At 48.6% G+C, this 23,711-nt stretch overlaps 1 protein-coding gene across 2 annotated transcripts in view; it reads left to right on the top strand.

Annotated features, from left to right (window-relative positions):
* Positions 1-3,750: 3,750 nt before the first annotated feature.
* The window catches only part of LOC139048783 (zinc finger protein 25-like), a 139,382-nt gene continuing 119,421 nt past the window's right edge, over positions 3,751-23,711 (top strand). Inside the window, exon 1 of one of the 2 annotated variants that reach the window (XM_070523422.1) lies at positions 3,751-4,126. In XM_070523422.1, coding sequence (XP_070379523.1) covers positions 4,102-4,126 — 25 coding nt within the window. In that variant the 5' untranslated portion in view covers positions 3,751-4,101. The remainder of the gene's footprint in view (positions 4,127-23,711) is intronic. The other variant, XM_070523423.1, reaches the window with a different exon arrangement.

Genomic DNA, 23,711 nt, shown 5'->3' with positions numbered 1-23,711 from the left:
GAATGCAGACATTATACTAATCCACAAAAAAAGGAAACATTAAAGAATTGAAAAATTATAGGCCCATTAGCTTGCTCCCAGTATTATGTAAAACATTTACCTAAATAAGCTCCAATGGAATAAGGGCAACACTCGATTTTGTCAACCAAGGGAACAGGCTGGCTTCTGGAAGAGATACCTTACAATGGATCACATCCATGTCATCAATCAGATTATCGCGAAATTTGCAGAGTACAATAAGCCTCTCTATGTGGCTTATATAGATTACGCAAATGCATTTGATTCAGTAGAGATACCAGCAGTCATAGAGGCACTACGTAATCAAGGAGTACAGAACGCTTACGTAAAAAGCTTGGAAAATATTGCTGCACGCGTGTGGTATTTGTTTGTTTGAACGAGGCGCATGGGCGCCATCACTCCAGAAAAGAGGAGGAAGAATGAACTGGGCTCGCGCTGTGAATCTGACCGGTCTTCGCTGCAACCGTTGTTGTAACTATAATATGTAAATAGTTTCTCGTCTTACTGACTCATCCTTCGCGTAAGAATATCTACAGAGGTTCTACAGCTACCTTAATTCTACACAAGAAAAGCAGGGAGATACCTAGTAGCCCCGAGAAAGAGCAATGGCGCCCTCTCGCGAGTGACGTCACGGCCAGGACGCCGCTCGCTCCGGCTCGCTCGGCTGCCGCGCGCGCTCGTTCCCTTCGTGTATGATTGGGGTACGGGTGGCTCGAACCGTACGTATTGAAGAATAAGTCGGCTTCTTTCAGCTGCAATACCTTAACCACAGTTTCTTCTTCAAAAGCGTGTGAGTCGAGAAACTTTGCGACTTGGATATCGCAAGCTAAGTAGCGTTAAAGGGGTCTACAAGTTTTTGCAATGCATATATGCGCCGTGTCTATCGGTAAATTTTGACTAAAAAGAGAATATCTGCAAATTCAACGCGCGAAGTTACCAAATTCAACGCGCGAATTTGGTAATTGGCGTCGACATGTTATCCGATATTAGAAAGACACTGCCCAGCGAAGCTGTCATCATGATTCCTGTTACTCTGTTGTGTTGTTCTATTCAAATATGGCCATTCATTAATGCGTAAAAAAATAGTTAGACGCGCACTTCTTATGAAAATGTTTGCTGCTACTTTCATCCCCCTCTGAAACAGGCCTCCAAAAAACGAATTGCTCATGGCTGCTAACACGACGGCGTGTCATGTAGAGTATTTACATAGTTAATTCACAAACACCATAGTAGCAATCACCTGAGAGAAAAGTTTCGTTGTTTAGATCGACAGCCACTCAATTGAAAGTGATGAAATGTATCATAGTGGCCCTCAGTAGCCTTTATCGACAATATGGCCCACCCCTGATCACGTAATGGTAGCAATCGACTGTCCGTATGGCGAGGCACGCTATGTTCGTGAAACCCATCAGTTCACTTCAACTTCGAATTAAAACCATAAAGCATTTTTTTACAGTGCCAACTGGAATGGCTAAAGTATTCTCGAGCTACTACTACGCAGCTTAGATTGCCTACAAAAGGAAAATTCAAGCACCTTTTGTCTCACCATGTCTCGATCCAGCATTATTTAATTATACAAACGGATAACTATTCGCTTCGTCGGTACTTAAAAGAGAACCTTGCAGGCTAATTTAAGTTTGCTCCAATCCAATCGCAAACATTCATAAAGAAAGCACCACAAGCCTTGCATATACTTTCGCTTGATTTCTGACCCTCCACAGGGGGAATTTCGATATCTTCAATATGTCCCATACTACTAGTCATTGACGCTTCGACTGCTTTCTGGCTACAGCTATGTGGTCCAGCAGGCATACTTCACTAAAAAAATTGGGCCGAGCAGCCTGTGTCAGTTTGCCAAACAGATTCGTCATGTATATTCCTTAAGCAACAAGCACCAGTAAATTTCTCAAGTGAGTTTGATGTGATTTGATTTATTAATTTCCGTTTACACACACACACATGTACAGAGGAGTGGTAAATGGAGGTGGATGAGGGAAAAAAGCCGCACAGACGCGGCTTGAGGTAATATCACCCTCTCAGGTACAATATGGCTGCATGGGGTAACACATCAAGCGCCATATAAATTACATCTATATAGTGGCCATAAAACATTGCAGTTATACAATATATGAAAGCACAGTGAAATATTTCCACGATAACAATGCAAAACACACTGCGGCATTGAAATAAATAAATGATATTCACTTGGTAACATAGACAAAAAAAGAGGAACATAACATGCATTATTAATCATTAACAAACGCGCTCTAAAGAGGTGAGTTGAACGTGTAGCACGGAAAAGGGAATATATATTGGTACATTCCTATTTGTACTCTGTAAATAACTGTAAGCCTTCATTAACTTTACTTCAAATTTCCGCTGCTTAAAAAAAATAAACACGTGAAGAACCGCCTAATGTTGACAAGCAGTTAAAGAAGCAAGTGAGGCGTGTAGAATCTAAGCTCCAGTATTAGTTAAGTCACCGTGCTACTGCCGAGCGTTTCTGTGAGGAAATGCAAAAATTCGATATTATACCATGAACTACTCGTCGTGAGCAAACCTGTTTTAGCGGAATAAAATCAACGTAACTGCTGTAGTAGTCATATATAGCCAGCTTTGTGACATACTTGTTGCACCGCGGCAGGTATGGTATCATAACTGGATTCCTATAGGCTATGCTTTTGCGATTGTCTATCCGCGTATGAAAAACCCGCAATGGGCTGGTCTGCGTCGCTTCGGCTGGCACTGTAGCGTTGCCTTCGAGAGCTGCATTGTTGTCTAAGAAATTAGCTCTTTGAATAAATGTTCGCAAAGGAAGACGTCATAAAAATATATTTGAGACGACCACCATAAGTATACAAGCAGAGAGAACGAGGGCGAACAAACGAAAACACCGCAGAAAGCGCCCGTACAACGCACGAACTGTAGCAGACGACAGGCGCGAGTCCCCTCCCTGACGTCACGCGAGCGGCGCTCGCAGCGCCGCTCGTGTTTGTTCTCGGGGCTAATAGAGAAAGGGGTCATACAGGGAGACACAATTTCTCCAAAGCCATTCACTACATGCTTAGAAGAATTCAAGCCAATAAACAGGGAAGGCTTAGGAGTAAAGATCGACGGCAAAACTCTCGGCAACCTTCGGTTTGTTGATGACATTGTTCTGTTCAAGAACAATGTCCAACATGGTTCCAGTGTGGGAAAGGAGGTGAAGGAGACGGAAAGAAAAATGTGGGAAGAAAGAATGCTCGGAAAGCCAGCGCTGTCAATGTATAGGTCACAAAAACAGGAGTATAAGAGAGAGCTCTTATTTGATAACTCGTGGGGCAGCTCACTATTATTCGAAGCTAGGACGGGAGTTTTGAGAACGAAAACATACAGGGCTAAATTTGAAGACGTGGACCTTCGGTGCACAGCTTGCGGAGCCGAAATGGAGACCACTGAGCATGTAGTGCTGAGATGCACAGACCTTCGCCCGACCCTGGCAGAGGGAACAGTGGCAGATATGGAAGGGGCATTAGGTTTTCCCGGGGAACAAGGGCAAATAGACGAGAAAAGAGTGGCAGTAACGAAGGGGAGGCTAGAGGATTGGTGGAGGAAGTCAAGGGATAGATAATACCATAAATCGGGAGATAAAGTTTCCACTACTGTTTTAGATACGTAGTTATTTTGGAGGGAGGAGGGGAGTGAAAACTAGGTTATGGAAAAGAGGATATAAAGAAAAGAAAAAAAAAGAATAATGGTAAAATAGGAGGGGGAGCAAAAGGCTAGGTGGCGCCAGCCACCGCCCGTTACAAATGGTATAGCCGCCATCCATCCATCCAGCCATCCAAGAAAGCAAACATGGCGCGATGCCTCCCCAAGAGAGGCGGGAATACGGTCACACGGAGTCAAGGCAGACGAACTCGAAGCCGTCTTTCACTTCTGCCGCCCCGCTTGTAAGTGCGGGCGTTAACGGTCCAGCGTCAGGCGCAGTTTACGTTTATCCAGATCGTCCGTAATTGTAAAAGCTTTGCTGCAATATTCTGTGGTACATTACATGCTCATACAACAGCTCAAGAGTTCACACAAACTACGAGACGGAGCAGAATGTCTTCTGGTACCACTGCGAAAGGTACAGTTCGCCTCCTCTAATGATGGTTCTTTATTCTATGCCGTCGTTCGGGTCTTTTCGATTATACCTTGCACAAAGGTCAGAGTACTTCTCGTAGTTTAGCACAGTTACCTGCTCTTTGTAGGCGCAACCGCGTTTGCGAATTCGTGCGGTATAACGCGGTCCCGAAATTACAGCTAGCACGCAGCGGTTGCTGCACTCGCAGAGATCACAAGGTGCCTTGTATGAGCACTTCAGCAATTTCTATGCGCTGCCCCTAGTTGAAACAGTAGAGTGCCACTGTTGGCAACGCGCAACCAGCGTGGGTTTAGTTGCGATGTGAAAAAAGTGACATACTCGCCAACACATGCATATGCACTGAACTGTCAGTGCTGCGAATGCTGTTGCATGGGTCTTCTATGCTGTCGAATGGGTCCACCTTTATCAGATGACTATGGGCGCGTTGCAAGTGCTAGGCGGCGCCCTGTCTTTCCGACCCCTAGCGCCATCTGACGAATAGTTGCGCGAATGCGGTAGGATTACTCACGGCGTCAGCAGCTTGCGCTGCATGTTTGGCGCCCTGTCAAACGGTAGCGACGGCGCGCAAACAGCGTGCCGATATTAATTGTAACCGGGTTTCGGGAATTACAAGATCTTGACAGCTTTTTTCGTGAGAAGAATTTAGAGATAGGAAGTCGTCAATTTGAAGTGGGGCACGTCTACGCATGACGAAAGTGTTGAACTCGCACTGATCGAAGTGACTGCTAGGTGTATTCCGCAAACGAAACATAAAGCACCAGCGAGATGCGTGAAGCTCAGCGTAAGTTACTTCGTTATCTATGGTGTGAACAGATGAAATTATAGGTGACATTGATTCTTGAAGATCGGTGACAGCAGACAAATCCTAGCGGGGAGCTGCGATTGCCGTGCTGGCTTCGCAGGGAAGTACAAGGATGCCGCGGTAGTTTCCCTGTACATACAGGACGGCAAATGCGAATCCAAAACATATCTTCCAGGAGCGTGGCGCGTACAAACGACTCGTAAGACCTACCCAAGGTATTATAACGTTGCTCTCCCTAAACACAAATAAAGGGGAGGAACTTGCCAGTTGTGTTAGACTACGCTGGGAAAATTTTTTCGCCCAAGTTACTGAAAGTGTGATACTTTTATGTTGCGATTTTTCAGTGCGTGCAAAGGAGGTTCCAATAAACCACGTCTTCAGAAATGTTGGTGATCTCAACTGCCCCTTAGTTGATATGCTGGGCGCAGAAGGGTGTATGCCATGTCAAACAGCTGCAACATCTCTCAGCAAGCCCTAGCGCTGTTTGAATGGGAGAGGAATGGGAAAGAGTTCCACAGCTTTACTGCGGTACAGTGTGCAAACAAACTACTTTGTTTGCTGCATATCCTGGTACGCACTGCAGGTGTCCCGTTGCTGCCATAATTGCTGTAAAAGCAAAGAATTCAGCGTTAACGCACTTGGCATAACGCCGGGACATAAAACAGCTTATGCCGTCGGACGAGCGCTATCCAGTGTTGACGCCGTTCTGCTTCATACGGTCGGCTTGAAAACCTGTAAAACTTGGTTCCTCGTGAGTTGGTGTACGTGCTGTGGCAGCCCACTACGCAACAGCTCGGGTTGCACTTCGGCATTGCTCAGAAAAGGCAACAGCTACGCGCGAAACAGTGCACAGACAGGCTTTCCGAACGCGAGCGGGCCAGACGTATCCTGTCGGTTCCGCGCTCGCCGCCGTGAGGGGTGCCTTAGTAGGTGCGGGAACTATGTTCGCAACCTGCCTATAGGCTATGCGTCTCTCACGCGGGTGTCATGGGATTGCTGTGCTATTGTGCTTATCAGTGGTCACGCACGACATGCCTGCATTTCTTTCCCTTCTTCACTGCTTGCGCTGACCACTCCGGCTGAAGCGGCAGCACTTTCCGTATGCTGCTCTCAGGTAGTGACAGTGCATTTTCTGCACATAAAAATTTGTTAGCAGCTCTTACGTGTGAGTTGTGGAGTTGCGTCATGCTATATGCACGTAGTGAGCGAGCAGGTAAACAAACTCGCTTCCTTGCTGCTGCCGCTTACGAGCACCTTCAAAGGTAAACACGGATGAGCGCACAAATCAGCTCATTATACCCACGTTCGTTGCTTTCCTTGTTCATGTTGTAACGGCACATTTGTACACACGAAGAAGAACAGGAGAGGGGGGGAAGAGGAGGACTTTGCTTTTGGTTTGGAAGCCTCGCCCCATCCAGTGCTTTAGCTATGCTTTAGCGCTGAGGCATAGCCTCCTTTATACTTTCAGTGCCTGCTCGATTATGCGGCGCGCCATTATTTAGCGACGTCGAGGCTAGTTCAAGGATCCGCCAATGGGTAGCGCCAGCAGCCCTGGAAGAGCTTGGTTGCGCAACCCACCAGCCCGTTCCTAAGGGGACGCCCATAACATCCATCCGGAGCAGACGACAAAGTCGCTGTGCATAGCACCGTATTCTGCTGAGGCACTAGCTGCAATGCACTTAATAAAGCAAAAGAATATATATATATATATATATATATATATATATATATATATATATATATATATATATATATATATATAGTAATATTGTGAGGTACAAGTGCATTACATTTGTAAGGTTCTCTTGTGCCTGGTTCTTTGATTGATTGTTCCCTGATATTCATTAGTTTAAACTTGCTTTCAAATCTTTTCACGGAGCAGCAGTACGTCGTTGCACTTAACAAGTATCTAATGTCACGGTAACTTTTGTGTGAATACAGGCAGCTTTTCTCATTGCAAAATTGTCACTAATTGCCCAACTTACTGACCACGATTCATGCTAATTGCATTGCTTCCGGCTCACTTCATTTTTTTAGAAGTGGAAGCCGCAAAAATAACTGAACTGCGCATCGTCCCTCTATTTCGAGGTTTCTGTACAATTCTTTCTCAGCCTCTCTTTAATTGTTGATACAGGTCTGTCATTTTATATACGCTCAACATGCAATTATTTTCCAGCTCAGTTACTGCCTATGAGCACAGCACAGCGTTAATATGCCAAAAGAAAGAAGTGCAAACATGCTGATGCACATCAAACTTTATTACCATGTCGGGCTTCACTTAAAGCTTTAGCTGTTTCCGGGAGAGTGGCTTCACAAAGAATGTCTCTACCATGTCATTCTTGTCTGTTACAAACAATGCATTATTGGTGAATATCGGCCTGAAATATTTCGTGCAGACAATCTTCAAAAGCTGCAGGTGGTGCTCAGGGCAAGTACACTTCAAAACTCCACTGTCTGCCAGTATGGATACAGCATTCTCGACGGCTTCTTGCAGTGGCTTTGCAAGGTTTCTTCTCTTGCTCAGGATCACCTCAACATACATTTTCAAGGCATGCAGCACGTGTACAAGTTAATGTGAAGGGTACAGGAGCCCTCTGTCCTGATGTCAGATCAGACTGTCGCTTGGTGAAGCAGAAGATGGCTTTGACACAAGCGAAATACAGCTGCTGCAGTCAATCTGTTCTTGAACGGCACAAGCGAGGTAGCCTCCTACCATCAAGATGGCTGCCATATCGACCGTTGGAAGAAGGCTGGCTGGTTTTTTCGGCCGATCTTCAAGCAGCCTTATTGCTTCTGCTGGAAAGTGGCCTGAGTGATCGTGTCTTGCTTTAGCAGCGTTATGCAGTGCCCCTGATGCATGACTTGTGGTGTCAACCACATAGCTGCATTTAGAAACTGAAATATTACCAGTCTTCAGCACCTTTCAATCCCAGAAAGAAGAGCTTGGACATTTGTCTGGTCATTGCTGCCAGCAGATCTTTGTAGCCTTCCAAGAAAGGACATTGGGTCTGATGAAAGCTTGCGTGTCAGAGCGAACTTGAATTTGGAAGTTTACAGCAGGTACTTCACACATTCCACGTTTGACTTCGTGGTCATTACCAGTGCATGGTGTGTTTCCTTGCTCAGGAGCTGCTTTTCTGTGCACTTGTTCTTCATCTCTTCAAGATATTCAAGAAAAGATGTCAAGAGCCATGTCAGGCGGATGTCGTCAGCGGTCGCGCACTGTTTGCTGTCTGGCAACTTTTGGTGAATGTGCTGGACACAGTTACTGATGTCCATCAACAGGAACCAGCCGTGCACATTTTCCATAAACTGAACTGTGGGACCCACCCCTGCAAAACGTATGTCAGCTGTATGGCCTGCTTGCTCTTTCAGCACCTTAAGTGCTGCTGTGACCGGTGGCGAGAAGACTTGAGCTGCCCTAGACGCGTTCATTTTCTCAATATTTATGGATACCGTATTTACTCGCGTAATGAACCCACTCGCGTAATGAACCCACCCCCCACTTTTGTCGTCGAAAATTGAATTTTTTTTTACGTCGCGTAAATAACGCGCACCCGCCCGCAGGGTCGGTGTTCAGCATGTTCGCGTTATCTCGGCTCAATTGGCCGGCGCTGTCGACTGTCGACGATCATAAAATTGTCTGATCGCGCAGTGATAAAATAAACATCATTTGAAGCCAACGATGCTGAACACCGGCGACGCGAACGCGGGTGACGCGGGCGTCGACTGCACGCTTTCGTTGATCGTTCATTGACCTTGCATGATTCGTTGGTGGATGCGCAAAGGGCTTTACTGGGGCGTCCTCTTTGAAATGGGGTGACGGCAGTTTCCACCCCGCTCGGCTATTTTCTTTGTATTTCTCGAACCAATTTGTCAAACTTCTCTAGATTCTTTTTTTTTACAATGATGATGATGATGATGCAGGTTGCCGAGTGCCATCTATTAAGTGCAAAGCATGGATGGATGGATGGATGTTATGAGCGTCCCCTTTGGAACGGGGCGGTGGCTTGCGCCACCAAGCTCTTGCTACTATGCTGCCTAATATCCTACCTAGGTTAACCCATGAGAAAAAAAAAAACACACTATGAACTACCACGTCCAAATTTTCTGATACCCTATTGCGAACTGTGCTTTTGTACGTCTCCGTCCTTTGTCGTTTCCCTACTTTTCTTCCGCCAATCCTCCAATCGCCTCTTACTGATGTCTATTGCGGACCTGTTTGCTTTACCACTGCCCCCGCTGAACCCAAGGGCTTCAAGGAGGCCAGTGGTGCCTAAATCGACCGCTGGATAGATGTCTTCACATTCTAATAAAATATGCTCCGTCGTTTCCCTAGCTTTACCGCAGCAAGCACATGCTTCTTCTTCCTTCTTATATCTCGCTTTATACGTGCGTGTTCTAAGGCATCCCGATCTCGCTTCGAAGAGTAATGAGCTTCCCTTTGAGTTATCATAAATGGTTTCTTTCCTAATTTCGTTTTTTCCCCTTAAGTAGTTACTCATGGCAGGTTTCTTTTCCATTGCCGCCACCCATGAGATTAATTCAGCCTCTCTGACTCTCCGCTTGACCTTCTTTGTTGCTGTGTTGCCCACCCCACAGGCCGCATACTTGCTGGTAAGCTTCCTAGTTCTTTTCCTCCACTGTGAATCAATGCTTTGCCTGTACAGATACCTGAACACTCTCCCAGCCCATTTACTTTCCTCCATATTCCTCAGCCGTTCTTCATACTCAATTTTACTGCGAGCTTTCTCACTTCAAAACTAGTCCAGCCCATATCCCCTTGCACAGCTTCATTTGTAGTCTTCCGGTGAGCGCCCAATGCGAGGCGACCCACTGACCTTTGGTTCCCGTCGAGTCCTGATTGTACCCCTGATTTAAAGCAAACAACCGCATTTGCAAAAGTAAGTCCTGGAACCATTACCCCTTTCCACATACCTCGGAGGACCTCGTACCTATTGTATCCCCATAGCGCTCTGTGCTTCATTATGGCTGCATTTCTCTTCCCCTTGACTGTTATGGTTTTTTCCTGTGTTTCCATATATCCGTTGCCTTCGTTTATCCATATACCAAGGTATTTATATTCTCTTACCCGAGGTATTTCTTGGCCCTGTATCTCCACTGTCTGTTCACTGTTTTCATTGAATACAATAACACCTGATTTTCTAACACTAAATTTCAAACCTAAATTGTTGCCTTCCTGTCCACAGATATTAGCCAGACGTTGCAAATCACTTTGCTTGTTTGCGAGCAACACAATGTCGTCCGCATAAAATAAACCTGGGAGTTGCTGCTCTATTACTGTACCTGCCTGTTTGTATGAGAGATTAAACCCGATATTACTTCCTTCTAGCGCCCTCTCCATCCTCACCATGTACATCATAAACAGCAGCGGGGATAAAGGGCACCCCTGCCTCAGTCCCTTGTTGATATGAACTTTCTCCGCGCTCCTCATCCCTTCCCATTCAACGCAAACAGTATTTTCTAGGTAAATCTCTCTCAAAAGCTGTATACAATCGTTACCTAAGCCTTCCCCTTCCAGAATATCCCACAAAATGCTGCGGTCTACGTTGTCGTATGCTCCTGTAATGTCCAAAAAGGCCACATACAACGGTCTGCTTTCTGCTTTTGATATTTCAATACACTGAGTAAGAACAAACAAGTTATCATCTAAACGCCTACCTATTCTAAAGCCATTCTGAAGCTCTCCCAAAATGTCATTATTTTCTGCCCATGCTTGAAGCTTTAATTTGATTGCCTGCATTGCTAGCCTGTATATTACCGATGTAATGGTCAACGGTCTATACGAGTGAATTCTGTCTTTTTTCCCCCTTACCTTTATAAATTAAATTCATTCTACTTTGTCGCCAACTGTCTGGTATTCGTCTATCTTTTAAACTTTTTTCAACTGCTTTCACGAGAGCTTCCTTACTTTTTGGTCCCAGTTCATTTATCAGCCTAACGGGAACCTCGTCTAGCCCTTTGGCTGTGCGCTTAGGAATTTTCTCTTCCGCTTTCTTCCAGTTTAAATTTGTAAGCACTAGCTCCTTTCCCCCTTGGGTCTCTTTCATGCTCTTTTTTTCTTCAAATACAACCTCGTCCTTGCCTTGGAAAGATTCGGCTGTTACTTTTTGGATGTAATTTATTGCTGCTTCTCCTTCCAGTCTGTTTTCATCTTCGTCTAGGATATGTTGTTGTATTGTTGTTGATTTCCTGCCTAATAATTTTACGTGATTCCAAAATATTCTAGGTGCGGCCTTCTTTTTCTCACGTATTTCTGACAACCAACTTTCACTTTCACCTTTTAATTTTGCTTGCACCAGTATTTGAACCATAGACTTTTTCTCCCGGTATATTTCCCATTTACCGGTTACTTCATCCTGTGGCAACTGCGCCTTCTTTACCTGCCTGTGCTCTCGAGATGCTTTCTGTCTTTCGGCGATCTCTTCTCGTATCTCCTTGTTCCACCAGCTTTTCGGTTTCCCTTTTCCTTTCCAATGAACGTGTTGTTTCTCTTTCCGTATTTCTGTCGTTACTACACTTAGAAGCTCACCATATTCCCACCCCTTACTTGGCGACTTGCTAATTTCTTCCTCCACTCTAGTGACTATATTTGCTATTTGTTCAGCGTTCAAATTTGGGCTGGCCATTTTGCTTTCGTTGCTCTCTTTCCCAACTACATATCCCATTTTCGAAATGATGCGTTTATGGTCACTCCCTATGCTGCTAAACCCTTCCTCATCGATGACCATTTCTCTCAACTTATCCTGAATTCCTTCTGTCATCAGACAGTAATGAATGGTCGATTGCCGGTTTCCCACTTCCCACGTGATCTGTCCTTCACACTTAGGCCCTGTATTCTCGATCACGAGGTTATGTTGCTCGCAAAGGTCTAGCATTAACTTCCCGTTATTGTCGGTATAGCCGTCTAAATCCTGTATGTGGGCATTCATGCCACCTAATAGGACTATCTCAGCACCATTCCCGAAACCCCTAATATCAGCGCTTATGCATTCCACTAACTCTTTATTCTTCTCTGTGCAATTTATTCCGGTCCACAAATACGTAACTCCAAGCCAAGTTTCTTTCCCACTCATTGTACCTGATAACCAAAGATGCTCTTGACATTGTGAATTTACTCTTTTCCATTTGGCTCCCTGATGGATGAGCATTCCGACTCCCCCTCCCTTTCTTTCCGACTTAGTTCTGTTGCACCCTTCCCATACATAATTCTCAATAACTGGCGGCTCTTCTAAGTCTCTAAGGTGCGTTTCTGTAACCGCATACACCCCTATTTGTTCTCTATGTAACTGCTCCTCAATCTCTGTCCACTTTTCCTTTCTTCTGCCGCCCTGCATGTTTATGTAGCCTATTGCATGGCGAGCTCTTGTTCTTGCTTTCCTCCTTTTTCTCTTATCGACGGCGATGCTCTTCTGCTGTTCCCCTAGGGGACCTTCTTTATTACTACCTACTCTGACCTCCCGAGCGCCCGCGGGCGCCCTAAAGAAGCAACAGCGCGACCCCCAAGCCGCCAGCCCACTTCTCGTGCTAGCCTGTAATTGAAGTGGATCCCATCTCGTTTAAAACCACCACAACTTCTCACTTCCCTGTTTACTTCGACAACCTCGAAGCCTTTCTCTCGGCTCATTTTCCATATTGCCTCATTGGCAGCCATTACGGCTCTTTGTACGTGACTGTCACGCACAGGCACCTCCGGCACCGTGCACACCACGATCTGCACCTGAGGGGATAGCTCGCGCAAGTCGTCCACCCCCTTCGCCAAGCGCTGGGTTGGTCCTGGCCCTTTCCTGTTCAGGACGTCATTTAGCCCACCTGCTACTACGACAAGGTTGCGCACGTGGGCATTTTCCGTGAGCTTTTCTTTTGCTCGCTCCATGACAGAACCCAGTGTCTGCCCTGGAAATGTCCCTACCGCCACTCTTTTGTCGCCTTTCACCCTCTCCACAATTGCTTTTGAGCACCGAGCCATGTTTGAGTCGCCAGCGATAATCACCCTTTCACTCTCTCCTACCTCTCCCTGCTTCCCGGCTTCCTGTGGCTGCAGCGTCGCCTCCCGCGGGGCGTGTTGCGCTGCTTCGCTATAACTACGCCGATTCACCGGCGGCGAGCTGACTACCGCTTGCCCTGTCACCCTGCCCCCGACTTCGCATGTAGGGTCTACCCTACTTTCTGTGCTTTTGCCTCCGGCTTGGTGTCCCGACCCATCATTCTCCGCTGCGCGCGTCTCAAGCGCATCGAGACGCCTATGCAGTTCTGCTCTCCTTTCCTTCTCTTCTCCAAGCTCGGCCACGGTTCTTACTAATTGCGCGGCCTGCACCGCTTCCACCTTGACCAACTCGGCGACTTTCGCCTGCAAAGCTAACCGCCTCTCCCGCTCCTCCTTCAGGTCTGCTTTCAGCTCCTCGAACTTGGCTGTCCAATTTCCTTCCAGTTTTTGGACTGCTTCCCTGACCTTTTCGCACAGCCTGCACGTAAAGCTAGACTCTTCCGCGTCTGCTAAGCTCTGGAAACTGGTCTCGTCGAGGGAGCACCAGCGCAGGCACTCGTCGCACTGCACTTGCTCCGCATCCCCCGCGGCCTTCCCTTTGTTTGGTTTCATCGCTAGGCCTACTTCCTCAGGCTCAACGAACACGTCCGCCAAATCACTTCGAAGAGCTAGCTGAGATAGTTACATACGCCTATCAAACAGGTCCCGCCTAGCACCCAGGCCCAACGAGGGAAACCGCCAGACCCAGACAAAGCCGGCACGTTTACCACGCTAACCACGAATTCAAAATTTGCGCCCCCGCTCCATGCAAAACAAAACTCTTCAAAAACATCAGCCAACAAGAAGAAAAAAAAGACCACCTAGCCACGAACGAAGTCGCTAAAGCCTCGACACAGGAGCGTCCGCACGCCCAATTACTATTTAAATACAAAAAAACAGCTAATAAAAACAGAAGCAAGCTCAAAGCATGCACAAAAACTTATGATTTCGTCGTCGCCACGGAGCCCCGAAACGCACGTCCATCCGCCACAAAATCCAAGCGACAAAAACATAAGCAAACCTCTGCTTATAGCGCCATGCATGCGCGGCGGCGGCGGCAGAACGAAGTAAAGACAACGCATTTGGACAGCGTCGGTCGGTCGTGTTACGTTTCGCCTACGACGCGCGGTAAAGCCAGCGCGGATGCAACGTACGCCGGAGCTTCGTTCCAAGCGGCGGACATTTTGGCCCGTTCGGAGCGGCCGCGAGCGCGCCCCGCCGAGCGCGTCCCGGCATGATCAGTGCCACGTGTCTTTGTGTGTGCGTGTGTGTGTGTGTGCCCACGCTTGTCAAAGCGCGGCAGCCGGGGAGAGGAGCTCCCCCAGTGTGAAGCGAGGAGGTCTGTCCGGCGCCGGCCCGGCTGATGCGTCACCTCCTTGTTCCAACGTGTCTTTCCGTCCGTCCGTCGCCGCTGTCACGTGGTGTAGTCCCGTGACCTTCCCTCTTGCTCTCAAGTCCGAGAGTATAAGAGCAGCTGCCCCCGGACGCCAGGAGAGAGGCTCCGATTTCTGCTGTTGAGTAACGTGCTCTCCCGTCTCTCTACTTCGGTCGACCTGACCGCCCGCTCTTTGCGATGCTAGAATAAACAAGTTGTTCTGTTAGCAGTCGCCTCATGCTTTGCTGGGACCTTCGGATGCTTCCAGTGTGCCCCAGGCCGCCAGGCCAACGCTACCCTTGGGGCTTGCGGCCCAGTTGCAATAACGGGCGTCAGCACTGAGGTTCCAACAGCTGGTGGCCGCGCTGAGATTCCAACAGCCGGTGCCATCGGTGCGGATCAAACATCTGGTGACATCGGCGGGATAAAACATCTGGTTGCCAGCGGTGAGATCGCGACAACGGAGGCCAGCAGCGAAGAAATGCGGTTGACTGTATGCTGAGCAGCACAACGACCATCCGGGAGCAGTGCAACGAGCCCTGTGTGATGACTGGTTGCCTGCAGCGGAACGACTGCGCTGAAATCTTGGCTGCGAGGTTTGGTGAGTGCGGGACTTTCTTCTTCTGAGTTTTGCCAGGCTTTTGTTAGTGTCAGAAACAGAGCTGGTAATTGTGGTTGTCGTTGCTGCCGGGTTAGTTGCGGCAAGACAATAGTAGGCAGTAGAGAAAGCAGCATTCAGAGCAGCCATGGATTTGAAGTCGTTGCGCAAACCGAAATTGTTGGAGCTTGCAAGAGAGTTGGGTCTGGATGTCTCAGACAAACTCAGAAAACCAGAACTGCTAAGGGTTATTCTTGAGTTAGGAGCTGAGGTTGACGAGCTGTCGGAATGCCTTGAGACCATTGAGGAGAGGGAGACTGCAAAAAGACAGGAGCGCGAACTTAAAGAGCAAAAAGATGAGCTTGAACGTAAAGAACAGAGAGAGAGAGATGAGCTTGAACGTAAAGAACAGAGAGAGAGAGATGAGCGCGAACGAAAAGAGCAGAAAGAAAAAGAACAGCGCGACCACGCTTTGGAAATGAAGCGTCTCGAGGTAGAGATGGAACGCGCTCGTAATGGAAGTCAGGCACACGGTGCAGGAGAACGAGTATTGTTTAAAATGACTGACCTGATGCGGCCGTTTAAGCTTGGAGAGGACATTGGTTTGTTCCTGGTTAACTTTGAGCGAACGTGCGAGAAGCAGGGGTTCTCTCGGGAAACGTGGCCACAGCGCTTGCTCACTTTGTTACCCGGCGAGGCGGCCGACGTAGTCGCTCGCTTGGAGAGAGAGGAGGCAGAGGATTTCGACAAAGTGAAATCGAGTCTGCTAAAAAAGTACAGGCTGTCCGCGGAGGCGTTCCGTCGGAAGTTTCGAGAAAATGAGAAAGGCAAAAGTGAGTCATATACAGAGTTTGCCTACAGGCTAATGTCAAACATGCAGGAGTGGCTCAAAGAAGAGAAAGCGTTTGGTGACCACGAGAAAGTTCTGCAGTGTTTCGGGCTAGAACAGTTTTATAGTCGGTTACCTGAGAACGTGCGGTACTGGGTCTTGGATAGGCCAGACGTTAGTACGGTAGCTAGAGCCGCTGAGCTAGCCGAAGAGTTTGTGACGCGTCGGGCTCGCGGAGCTAAGGACGGTCAAAAGGGTGAATTTGGCTCCAAGTTTGAGAGGCCGAAGTTCACGCCCATGAGAGCAAAGGGGGACACACGTAGTGCGGACGCGAGTGAAAGCAGTCCGACCGAACGTAAGGAGACGGCGGCAGCCGAAGCCGAACGCAGAAAGCGGTTCGAGGCGAGGCAAGCGCGCGTGTGTTATACGTGCCAGAAGCCGGGTCATTTTTCGGCGCAGTGTCCAGAAACAAAAACAAAAGTCGTGTTTTTGTCGTTATGCAGCACTGACGAGAACATGAAGCTTCTCGAGCCTTACATGCGAGACCTCCTTGTGAACGGGAAAGAGTGCCGAGTGCTTCGCGATTCCGCAGCTACGATGGATGTAGTTCACCCTTCTTACGTAGAACCCGATATGTTCACGGGCGAGTGCGCATGGATCAAGCAAGCCGTGGAAGCTCATAGCGTGTGTCTGCCCGTAGCAAAAGTGCTTATTGAAGGTCCTTTCGGAGCACTTGAGACGGAGGCGGCAGTGTCATCTATGCTGCCCCCCCAGTACCCGTACCTATTTTCGAACAGGTCCGATCACCTCCTGCGCGAGAAGGGGCTTTTGTTTGGTGAGGCTAGCGTTCAGGCCTTAACCAGATCGAAGGTTCGGGAGCTCGCTGCAAAGGCGGTAGTTGCAGGGCCGACGTTGTCGAACGATGAGAAAGGGTCAGAGGCGCAGCAAGGTGATATTCAGAGCACGCCCGAACTGAATAAAATTGAGCCTGTAACGTTAAAGACACCAGTAACTGGAGAGGAACTTCCCGATGCGGGAAAGTTAGAAGAGCTATCTGAAGATTTGCTCATAGCGCCTACGTCAGACGGACTTAATAGGTTGCTAAAAGTCAGCCGGTCGGCTTTGATAGCCGAGCAAAAGAAGGATGGCAGCCTAGAAAACATACGCTGCATTGTCAAGGAAGGTGTCGCCAAGAAAAATGCTCGCTTTGTGGAAAGAGGTGGGGTCCTGTACCGGAAGTATATAGACCGCAGGGGAGTGGAGTTCGATCAGCTGATCGTGCCTCAGTGCTATCGTCAGGATCTGTTGCGCTTGTCGCATGGGGGTTCGTGGTCCGGACACCTAGGAGTTAAGAAAACTAAGGACCGTCTCTTGCAAGAGTACTATTGGCCAGGGTGTTTTCGGGACGCAGACCACTTTGTGAAGACATGCGACACCTGTCAGCGGGTGGGCAAACCAGGGGACAAATCGAGGGCGCCGTTGAAGTTGGTACCTACCATTACGGAGCCTTTTAGACGGCTCGTTATTGATACAGTGGGACCTCTGCCGGTAACAGCCACGGGGTACAGACACATTTTGACTGTGATCTGCCCAGCGACAAAGTTCCCTGAAGCAGTGCCGCTTAAAGAACTCAGCTCAGTTGAGATAGTCAATGCACTACTGTCCATATTTGCGCGAGTTGGTTTTCCTGCGGAAATCCAATCAGATCAGGGCACAGTGTTTACTAGCGCTTTGACGACAGCCTTTCTCGAAAGGTGCGGGGTAAAGCTGTTACACAGCTCAGTGTACAACCCCCAGTCGAATTCCCTTGAGAAGCTCCTCTCCGTCATGAAGCGCGTGTTGAGAGCATTGTGGTTTGAACAACAAACTGACTGGGAGCTGTTTCTGCCTGGGGTGATGTTTGCATTGAGGACCGCGCCGCCCGCGGCTACGGGGTTTTCGCCAGCTGGGCTAGTGTACGGTCGCTCGCTGCGATCTCCGCTTCGCATGCTTCGAAACGGATCACTGCCCTCTCCAATGGCTGCAGACTATCTCTTCCACAAATGGCCGCCTCCTGCGCTGGAGCCTAGCTTTGCAACAATATTCCTTTGAGGTGCGTCACAAAAAGGGGAGTCTCAACGGTAACGCCGATGGCTTAAGTCGAAGCCCCTAACGTGGGAATCAGCCTCAAAATTGTTTGTTATTGATGTTTTTCTTCCTGAGGCAGGATTTTTAACATATTGCTTTTGTGTAGTGTTTCAAAGTGATGATGTGCTTTCTAGTGCCATTTTCCAATTTGTGGACGCGTTCTGAGTGCTGCTAGACTACTGTAAGGAACTGGGCAGTAGTATTAAAGGGGAAAGAGCCTGGCATGGCTTAGTGAGGGTTGTGCCGTGCTTGCTGACTGAGCGGCTGAGTTTCGGCGTAGTTCTAACGCTTGCTGGGAACGAGAGAAAAATGAAAACTCTCCCGAAGTCACTTTGCAGTGTCCTCTGTGAACCTGAACGTGAGAACGAGGCCTTCTCGGTGCGCTGCGCTCAAGAAACGCCGAGGGACGACCGACTTCGGTTATGAGCATCATCGAGCGACATCCCTCCGGACAGCGGATGCAGTCCCCTGACCATCGGGATCTCCCTCCCCCGGCGGGGCGGTCTGTTACGTTTCGCCTACGACGCGCGGTAAAGCCAGCGCGGATGCAACGTACGCCGGAGCTTCGTTCCAAGCGGCGGACATTTTGGCCCGTTCGGAGCGGCCGCGAGCGCGCCCCGCCGAGCGCGTCCCGGCATGATCAGTGCCACGTGTCTTTGTGTGTGCGTGTGTGTGTGTGTGCCCACGCTTGTCAAAGCGCGGCAGCCGGGGAGAGGAGCTCCCCCAGTGTGAAGCGAGGAGGTCTGTCCGGCGCCGGCCCGGCTGATGCGTCACCTCCTTGTTCCAACGTGTCTTTCCGTCCGTCCGTCGCCGCTGTCACGTGGTGTAGTCCCGTGACCTTCCCTCTTGCTCTCAAGTCCGAGAGTATAAGAGCAGCTGCCCCCGGACGCCAGGAGAGAGGCTCCGATTTCTGCTGTTGAGTAACGTGCTCTCCCGTCTCTCTACTTCGGTCGACCTGACCGCCCGCTCTTTGCGATGCTAGAATAAACAAGTTGTTCTGTTAGCAGTCGCCTCATGCTTTGCTGGGACCTTCGGATGCTTCCAGTGTGCCCCAGGCCGCCAGGCCAACGCTACCCTTGGGGCTTGCGGCCCAGTTGCAATAACGGGCGTCAGCACTGAGGTTCCAACAGCTGGTGGCCGCGCTGAGATTCCAACAGCCGGTGCCATCGGTGCGGATCAAACAGTCGCCATTTCGCCAGTCCTATTTTGTTGCTGTTTAAGTGCTTCGCTACGACCTTTGCATTATTTCGTGCGTGCTGTGCATTTTCTGCGCGTTGTGCGATGGGGCGTAACGCTAGCTACGCGGCCGGTTTTAAGCTCAAAGTCGTGGAGCATGCTTTGGAGCATGGCAATCGCGCGGCTGGACGGCATTTTAGTGTAGACCCCGTGCGTGTGCGCTACTGGAGGAATCAACAAGAGGAACTCAGAGCGACGAAGAAAGATCGCCGGGCCTTTCGCGGACCGAAGCAGGGCAAGTTTCCTCGCGTCGAGGAAGAAGTTCTGAGCTATGTGAAGAGGCTCCGCAACGAAGGATGTGCCGTATCCCACGAGCTGATACAGAATCACGCGCGGGCCACTGCAAGAAGTCACGGCATTGCCGCGAGGGAATTTAAGGCGAGCACTGGTTGGACGACTCGTTTCATGCGCCCGAACGTGTTGTGGCTCAGAAGGCGTACTACGTTATGCCAGCGGCTGCCGGCAGACTGTGGGGACAAAGTGCGTGATTTCCACCGCTTTGTCATTCGGATCCGTGAGGACAAAAAGTTCCTGCTGTCGCAAATCGGGAACGCGGACCAGACGCCTATAAACTTTGACATGCCAAGAAACAGCACTGTCGATATGAAAGGTGCGAAAAGTGTGCAGGTTAAGACGACGGGCGCCGAGAAGCAGCGGTGCACCGTGATGTTAGCTGTAACAGCGGACGGCAGGAAGCTGCCGCCGTTCGTCGTCTTCAAAAGAAAGACTCTGCCAAAGGGGACTCTTCCTGCCGGTATCCACATTCGCGTCCAGGAGAAAGGGTGGATGTCGGCCGAGCTGGTGTCCGACTGGCTGAAAACAGTCTGGGGACGGCGGCCCGGGGCTCTTCTGCTGCCATCGCTGCTTGTTATGGACAGCTTCCGCGGCCATCTGGAAAAAAATGTCCGCTGCCGAATGAGCGAGTTACGCACGGACCTCGCTATCATCCCAGGTGGCTTCACATCAGTGCTGCAGCCCCTTGATGTTTCCATTAATAAGCCCTTTAAGGACAACGTGCGCCGGCTCTATACAGAGTGGATGGCCGCGGGAAACCACGACCTGTCTCCTGCAGGTAAGATTAGAAGGCCCACCATCGACATGCTCTGTCGATGGATTCTAGAAGCATGGAGTGTGATTCCCAGCGAGATGGTCGTCCGCATGCAGCTTCAAAAAGACTGGCATCTCCAACAGCCTCGACGGCAGTGAAGACGACGCGCTGTGGGAAGACGACGACGCCGACGAAGTCGCAAGCGATATGAGTGGAAGCGTGGATTCAGATAGCGAGCCCGAGTGAGACAGACCATAAGCAGCCAGCACCATGAAAATAAAAATGAATTTTTAATTCACATTCATCGCGTACGTGTTTTTACTATAAAGGTAAGGTTGGGATTGCGATTTTCCTATCTTCATTGAAATTTCGACCTAAAAAATATCTAAATTTTTTTTCCCCGCGTAATGAACCCTCCCCCCAAATTTATGTCAACTTATGTGGAAAAAAGGTGGGTTCATTACGCGAGTAAATACGGTATACGTGCTTTCTCGTGAGAAATCTTACAGGATTCACTATGTTTCCTTCCTGCATGCTGTATAGTTGTTTCAGATGAGTGGACGAAACCTCACCGCTCTCTCCAAGGTCTCCGGCTAGAAATCTGACCTAACGTTTTTGATCATTTTGATGATCAACGTTTTTGATGGTCAAATGCAAGAAACAGCTTTCATGCCGGATTCTCGGGATGCTGAATGCATTGCGTCAGGTTTCCATTGCACAGGAGTTCCGTGGCAAGAAAGTTGATCTTGTGATTGTCAGTTACTATGAGCACCACGACAACGCCTGGTGCTTTGACCTGCTTACCTAATTGCATACTGAATTAGCACAAACAGCTGGCGTCCAGTGCAGTTCTTGGTTAAGAAATATCCTACAGGTATTCGAATGTGCACTAAAGTCCAGAAAGTACAAAACAAGGAATTGGCCAGCAGTGGTTCGGCAGTGCTTGTCGTTGGGAGGCGCTTTCCACTGTCCACCTCTCCAACAAATGCATCTCACTGTTTGTTGTATTAGAGTCGTTGTTTATCCTCATTTCAGCGACTACCAAAGAGCAAGTTTTGTATGCTTGTAAGGTTTCCCACCTCTGTTTGAAGCCGCTGCTGGACTAACAATGTAAATCCCACTTCATCTGATGTTACTCCAAAAAAATCTCGGCAAAGTAGCTCGGCTTGGAAGCTTCAGGATTCCCTCTTTTCGGATGTGTTTGTAGGCTCGCATTGAAAGGTTCCTTAGCACTATGGAATGACGCACTGTTATCTCCGACCACGTTGGCCAAATTGAGAAGTTCATTACTTGGTCCAAGTGCACTAGCACCCAAGTGCTTTTCGTTTACTGCTTCCACGACACTGGAAAAAGCAGTCAAGTAGCTGTCTTATTTTGACTGTAGCAATGCCTGTTTATAACAGTCTGCTTCATTCGCTCAATCTTGGCCTTTAGGTCACGCTCTCTTCATTACCACCTCTGACGTTCTACTACCGAAATAGCACTATGCACATCAACCTGGATACTACCAAATAATGTGACGTTGTATTCGGTCACCAGTCCTTCCTTGCGGTTACCCTTAACTAACTTTCTTGTAGCTTTTCATCAGAAGGGATTTCATGAAAAGAAATGCCCGGAACTTACCGTTTCAAGTCCGATTTACACTTCGGCACAAAACAGTAGGCCATGATGGGGCAAAACACATGCGAGTGTGAAGCGCAGAACCGCGAGCACAGCTAGTGTGGATCAAATGAGGGTTGAACTGGCTCGCCAGCCTAGCCGCCTGGCTACTGTTGCCCAGGGCTGGTGGCACTACCACGTGGAAAAAGCCGGCAGAGCAACGTTGCCAACCTACAGCGCTTCCCCTACCTTTGAGCAGGCACTCCCAAGCATAGAGTAGGCTATGATGATGATATGTGGTGTTTAATGGCGCAAGGGCCAGGTTTGGCCAAAGAGCGCCATGACAAGTGGTGATGTTTACGATGTATTATGGAGATGTGACTTGGCTGTAAAGTGGCCTAAAAATTGTCGCTGTAAAGTGCGTAAAGTCTATGTGCTATAAAATTATGGCGATGACTAATGACGAATACTCTAAACACTAAAATCCATCGTAGAATAATGATGCAAAATGTAAAATATATAAGATGGTAAAATTACTTGGAGCACTGCTGCCTCGTCTGTGCCCTTGAACCACAAGGGCCTAGAGGCATGTGCTATTTAAAATAATTATCGCAGCGGCATCCTCTGGAGAGAGGACCCGCTACGAACACGTGGGCTAAAAACATGCAAGACAACATCTTTCAGAAAGCTTAGTACTGCGTTGGTGTCAAATAAAGGTTCTGGTCCGAGTAACATAACAGGATGAAGGGGGATGTGCTGTCGGTATGCTAAGGGAAAATGTTTCTTTCTTTCATATTCGGCTTCCCGACACTCCAGGAGGACGTGGAGGACGGTCAGCCTCTCCCCGCATCTACCGCAGGTTGGAGGCTCGTTTCCCGTGAGTAAAAAGTTATGCGTGCCAAAAGTGTGTCCTATTCTTAGGCGACAAAATAGGACATCTGTCCGGCGGGATTTTGTTACAGGAGGCCAGAAACCTAATTGTGGTTTTATTACATGCAGTTTATTATTTATTTCTTCGTCCCACATGCGTTGCCAGTGGCTTCGTAGTTTCCTTCTTAAGAAAGGCTTCAGGTCTGTGACAGGGACCGAAGCAGTAGGATTAACTGCATGCAATGAGATTGATGTGGCCATCTGGTCAGCTAGAACGTTTCCCTCGATGCCCCTATGTCCAGGCACCCAGCATATGATCACAAGTTGGTTAGACATATATGATTTGCACAGTGCGGAGTAGAGCTCATTAAATACTGGATTTTTGTGATTACAGAAAGACTTCAAGGCCTTCACAACACTGAGGGAGTCCGTGTATATAACTGATTTCTGGAGTTTTGATTTATTTATATGCTTTACGGCCGACAGCAGTGCGTGGGCCTCAGCCGTAAAGATACTAGTTTCCGGGTGCAGTACGTCAGATTCCGAGAAGGATGGACCGACGGCTGCATAGGACACCCCGTCGTGTGACTTTGATGCGTCAGTGTAGAACTCCGTGCAGGAGTATTTGTGCTGGAGTTCCCGGAAATGCATTAGGATTTCAATCTCTGGAGCGTGTTTTGTAACTTGCATGAAAGATATATCACATTGTATGAGCTGCCACTCCCACGGAGGCAGTAGCTTGGCTGGATGCATTAGGCGAAGCTCGAGGAGTGGAACGTGCATTTCTTCGCTAAGCTCCCTCACACGCAGCGAGAAAGGCTGTCTTACGGAAGGACGATTACGAAATAGTGTGGCACGTGTCATGTCATTAATGGTGTTAAAACAGAGATGTTCGGGATTAGAGTGGACTTTCAAAAAATATGTTTGGCTGATGTATGTTCTCTGGATATGAAGTGTCCACTCATTCGATTCTGCATATAAACTTTGTACGGGACTCGTTCTGAAAGCTCCTGTGGCTAAACGGATACCCAGATGG

The sequence above is a fragment of the Dermacentor albipictus genome, chromosome 8, assembly GCF_038994185.2.
Source record: "Dermacentor albipictus isolate Rhodes 1998 colony chromosome 8, USDA_Dalb.pri_finalv2, whole genome shotgun sequence".
NCBI lineage: Eukaryota > Metazoa > Arthropoda > Arachnida > Ixodida > Ixodidae > Dermacentor > Dermacentor albipictus.
Note: the sequence above shows the minus strand (reverse complement) of the source record. Positions and strands in the feature narration are given on the sequence as shown.